At 43.9% G+C, this 5,639-nt stretch overlaps 1 protein-coding gene across 1 annotated transcript in view; it reads left to right on the top strand.

Annotated features, from left to right (window-relative positions):
* The first annotated feature begins 1,328 nt into the window (after window positions 1-1,328).
* Window positions 1,329-5,639, top strand: part of NLRP9 (NLR family pyrin domain containing 9) — a 25,146-nt gene continuing 20,835 nt past the window's right edge. The window contains exon 1 of the mRNA XM_032171693.1: window positions 1,329-1,608. Within this exon, the coding sequence (XP_032027584.1) occupies window positions 1,329-1,608 (280 nt within the window). The remainder of the gene's footprint in view (window positions 1,609-5,639) is intronic.

Genomic DNA, 5,639 nt, shown 5'->3' with positions numbered 1-5,639 from the left:
CTTGAGTGTTTTTCAATGCTGATATTTTATACTATTAATACTTTGTTGGGTAAGAATTTGCTAGGCTTTTCCTTCTTCTGTTTTACTTTTCTGTGTATTTTCTAGGATTCTCTTATAAACAACATATAGCAGGATTTTTATTTATCCAATGTGAGTCTATTAGTGAGCAATTTTATTTCATTCATATGTGTTAAAATTATATTTAGGCCAGGCGCAGTGGCTCATGCCTGTAATCCCAGCACTTTGGGAGGCTGAGGCGGGTGGATCACCTGAGGTCAGGAGTTCAAGACCAGCCTGGCCAACATGGTGAAACCCTGTCTCTGCTAAAAATACAAAAAAAAAAAAAAATTAGCCGGGCATGGTGGCAGGTGCCTGTAATCCCAGCTACTCGGGAGGAAGAGGCAGGAGAATCACTTGAACCTGGGAGGCAGAGGTTGCAGTGAGCCGAGGTCATCCCATTGCACTCTAGTCTGGGCAACAAGAGTGAAACTCCGTCTCAAAATGTATATATATATATATGGTATTATTTTTGCCACCTGTCTTATTTTGTCTAGCATATATTTCTACTTCATTTCCTGTCTTTTGTTGAATTGCAATGATTATCTGAAGGGTTTCTAACAGTGGGAAAGTTCACTGCTCTGTTTCTGTCTGAGCTGTTAGTCTGCAGATGCTAACCTATAGTAAATCTAACTTTTTCCTTATATACTGTAATAAAAAGGCTTATACCACCAAACAAGACCAAAAAAATCTAAATTTGCTTTTATATCCTCTTCCTTTATTTTCATCTCCCTGAATGTGAGCATCTGTAATTTTAATATCAGTTCATTTTTCTCATTATCAAAATTGGGTTACACTATACTAAGTATGGGAAGTTCTATAGAGCAAACAAACTCATAGAATGCTGGTAGGAATGTCAGTTATTATATCCACAAGGGAAAACCGTTCAGTGTTACGTAGCAAACATGGTGACCTGTGTTTGCTGTTTGACCTATAATTTATAAATCTAGAGAAATGTGTGCTTATATGCACCAAACCACACAGAAACGCTTGTTCATGGAAGCATCATTTATGTCAGACAAAAACAAGACACATAAGTGGCAGTCAACTCTACCATTCACATGCATTTGTTTGGAAAAAGATGAAGCTTCTTCCCTAGATGATGTTTGATGCAAGCTATGCACGATGATATCAATAATTTTAAGCTGCTTTCAGCTACTGAAACTTAACTCTGTAATCATATCATTCTTCTCCAGGTATCATTTATTCTTTATTTTTGAGGATCTTTCTTTTCCCTCTGGAGACACCTGAGCTCACAATCCTGGGGCGATATGGCGGAATCTTTTTTTTCGGATTTTGGCTTGTTGTGGTATCTGAAGGAGCTCAGAAAGGAAGAGTTTTGGAAGTTTAAGGAGCTCCTCAAACAACCTTTGGAGAAATTTGAACTCAAGCGTATCCCCTGGGCTGAGCTGAAGAAGGCTTCCAAAGAAGATGTGGCAAAGCTATTGGACAAACATTACCCAGGAAAGCAGGCATGGGAGGTGACACTGAACCTGTTTCTACAGATCAATAGGAAAGATCTCTGGACAAAGGCTCAGGAAGAGATGAGCAGTAAGTGCTGGATGAAGGGGCGGGGACCCACGGGGGAAGCCTGGTGTACTGGGAACGAGGTGATATCGTTGTTGAATGAGTGGCCACCCCCTCCATCAGATGAGAATGTGTGTGGGTCAAGGTGGGAGTTGGAGGCAGGAAGAGTTGCAGGCCAGGGCTGTTCATATGCGGGCCAGTGATGAACCGGGGACGGATGGCGTCCTGATAGCAACCGCTCACCTAAGGAGTGTCTTCCCATTCTTCCACCCCAAGTAGAGTCGTTGTTATAGGAGATGAGTGGCCAGTTAGTGTCTGCATTGCCAGGTCTACTGAGACGGAATTCTAGTATGGTAGTTGCCTATCTTTTTTTTTTTTTTTTTTTAAGACAGGGTCTTGCCATGTTGCTCAGGCTGGTCTTGAACTCCCAGGCTCAAGTGATCCGCCTGCCTAGGCCTCCCAAAGTGCTGGGATTACAGCAGTGAGCCACCATGCCTAACTGCCTGTCCTTTCTGACCAGACATGTACCAAGGAGTAAGCAGAATCTTAAGACAATCACAGACAGCGTACGTCCCGGGTACTACAGGAAGCATTCTTGCGGGCTTGTTTGGAGGTTCCCGTAGGGGAGCATAGCTTCTCTTCTGCCCGTGATGGAAGGACCTTCCTCTATGGGGGAAGGTTGTCATCGTCTTGGACCCAGGGCAGACCTTCAGGACAGACGCACATGGAGCAGTGAGGGAGGAAGTAGACACCCACCCAGCTGGCCAGATCAGCCAATAGCCCTGGTGATCAGTGGGGTGACAGACATCACAGCCAGGTTGCCCTCACGTCCTGGAAGCACTCTTTCTGCATAATGTCTTTTCATTCTCATCACAACCCAGGAAAGGTTTACAAGTGAGAAAACTGGACAAAACAGTGTTCCCATGTGTTCCATGACTTTCCCAAGAGTGGCAGATCTGACTCCAAACCAGTTCTGCTGGACTCATTGATGGGGTCTACACCCTCCTCTGGGGGGATACTTAGGAAAAACTAAATATATTCCCTATTAGGTATCTAGTAATTAGCATTTGTTTCTGATGATTGCTATTTTCTCCCTTTACTTTTGAGTTCAATCAGCTTCTATTACATTAATTTCTGTTTTGTTCATGTTTCTTCTTTGTGTTGGTAATTCTAATTTGAGACCTTATTTCATATCCCCACATGCTTGAGGGTATTTTATTTGCTTTGGAGTTGCTTGCTGTGTTAGTTTGTTGTTTCTGGGGATTTTTTTTTTTTTTTTTGCTTTTTTGTTTTGTTTTGGTTTTTGTTTTTTGAGATGGAGTCTTGCTCTATTGCCCAGGTTGGAGTGCAGTGGCGCAATCTCAGTTCACTGCAACCTCTGCCTCCCAGGTTGAAGTGATTCTTCTGCCTCAGCCTCCCAAGTAGCTGGGATTACAGGCTGCACCACCACACCCAGCTAATTTTTGTATTTTTAGTGGAGATGGGGTATCCCCATGTTGGTCAGGCTGGTCTCGAACTCCTGACCTCAGATAATCCTCCTGCCTGGGCTTCCCAAAGTGCTGAGATTACAGGTGTGAGCCACCACGCCTGGCAGTTTTCTTTATCTGTGTGGTTTGTGTCTTTGACTTTTCTGCTGATTAATGTTCTGTGTTGGCAGATGAAAAAATGACCGAGTCAGTGTCTGAAGTGAGAGTTTCTCACTTCAGACACTGAGGTCCTAAATGTTATATTTCATCTCTAAGACATGACACGATTTTTTTTTTTTTTTGAGATGGAGTCTTGCTTTGTCGCCCAGGCTGGAGTGCAGTGGCACAATCTCGGCTCACTGAAAGCTCCACCTCCCGGGTTCACGCCATTCTCCTGCCTCAGCCTCCTGAGTAGCTGGGACTACAGGCACCCGCCACCACGCCCGGCTAATTTTTTGTATTTTTAATAGAGATGAGGTTTCACCTTGTTAGCCAGGATGGTCTCGATCCCCTGACCTCGTGATCCGCCCGCCTCAGCCTCCCAAAGTGCTGGGATTACAGGCGTGAGCCATCGCACCCCGCCGACATGAATATTTTTAAGGTGACCTTTTCATTGTTTGTAAGAGAATGAGAGCCAGCCACTGAGCACTGTCAGCTGAGTTGCTGGAAATAGGGGTCAAAGGCTTCATTTCTCTTGCCTTTAATAAAAAACCTTTAACGTATAGATTTTATCTTTTATTAATTATTTTATCTTTGGTGCCTACATTTCTGGTACATAGTAGATGTACCATGAATAATGACAAATCATCAGGTTTTTTTGTTTTGTTTTTTCTCTTCTTTTGAGATGGAGTCTCACTCTGTCGCCCAGGCTGGAGTGCAGCGGCACAATCTCAGCTCACTGCAACCTCCAACTCCCGGGTTCCCATCATTCTCCTGCCTCAGCCTCCTGAGTAGCTGGGACTACAGGCGCCCGCCACCACACCCAGCTAATTTTTCTATTTTTAGTACAGATGGGGTTTCACCATTTTGGGCAGGATGGTTTTGATCCCTTGACCCCGTGATCTGCCAGCCTCGGCCTCCCAAAGTGCTGGGATTACAGGCGTGAATCATCAGTTTTAAATAACCTTGCTTTTGAATTTTGTCTCAAAAAACCTTGGATGTCAGCAAATGTTTACTATGGGCAAATATAGAAAGTGAATAATGATAAATCCATTCAATTACATAGCATAGGGTTTTGCCAGGTGTGGTGGCTCACGCCTGTAATCCCAGCACTTTGGGAGGCTGAGGTGGGCGGATCACCTAAGGTCAAGAGTTCGAGACCAGCCTGGCCAACATGGTGAGACACTCTATCTACTAAAAGTACAAAAATTACCCAGGTGTGGTGGTACACGTCTGTAATCTCAGCTGCTCAGGAGGCTGAGGCATGAGAATCACTAGAACCTGGGAGGCGGAAGTTGCAGTGAGCCAAGATCACACCACTGCACTTTAGTCTGGGCCACAGAGTAATGAGACTCTGTCTCAAAAAAAGTGTTTAATAAATAGCATAGGGTTTTATGATGAAAAGTGTGCATGAATTTAGAAAGATGTCCGTAATATATTGTTCAGTCAAAAACCACATTTGAAAATAGTAAATACAGTATAATTCTACTGTAGAGAGAAAAACTGGGTAGAAGAAAAATGTAGAGTAATACAGACACAAATGAAGCTATGAGCCATGATTACATACATTGATGACATTTTGGAATGGCCTTACTTCCTTTCTCTTTATCTGCATGTTTTTTTTAATTTAATTTTTTATTAGAGATAGAGTCTCACTATGTTGGCCAAACTGGTCTTGAACTCCTGGCCTCAAGTGCTCCTCCTGCCTCAGCACTCCCAAAGCGCTGGGATTACCGGCGTGAGCCACGGTGCCTAGCATGTATGTTTTAAATTCAAGACAGTTTTACAATATTACTTTTGTACGAAGTCAGTCACTGCTCAGAGACTTGAATAACTCCTGTGTGGCGGTGTTAAAGGGATATAGCGGAGAATAAAGTGGATGCTGTTCCCTCCTGTGATGCCCACAGACGAGTGTGCAAGGAGAGCAGAGACCATCGGTGGAACCGTCCTTGCCTTTCTGTGAGCGACTGTAGGGCCCCTTTACAGTCTACTTCCGTTCAGTCCCTTCCGAAGACTCAAAATTTTTCTGAAATTTGAAAACTCAGATTATGAACAGGATTTTAATTCTTCTCCCTTCCCCATTTCTCATCACTCATTAGATAAACTTTGCATAAAATATGTATTTTGTGGCTGGACGTGGTGGCTCATGCCTGTAATCCCAGCACTTTGGGAGGCCGAGGCAGGCAGATTACCTGAGGTCAAGAGTTCGAGACCAGCCTGGCCAACATGGTGAGACCCTGTATCTACTAAAAATACAAAAATTAGCCAGGTGTGGTGTCAGGCGCCTATAATCCCAGCTACTTGGGAGGCTGAGGCAGAAGAATCGCTTGAACCCAGAAGGCAGAGGTTGCAGTGAGCTGAGATGGCGCCATCTCACTCCAGCCTGGGGGACAAGAGCAAGAGTTCGTCTCAAAAAAAAAAAAAAAAAAA

The sequence above is a fragment of the Hylobates moloch genome, unplaced genomic scaffold (genome assembly GCF_009828535.3).
Source record: "Hylobates moloch isolate HMO894 unplaced genomic scaffold, HMol_V3 SCAFFOLD_12, whole genome shotgun sequence".
Lineage (NCBI taxonomy): Eukaryota > Metazoa > Chordata > Mammalia > Primates > Hylobatidae > Hylobates > Hylobates moloch.
The sequence above is the reverse complement of the archived record's forward strand: the minus strand, read 5'-3'. Positions and strand labels throughout refer to the sequence as shown.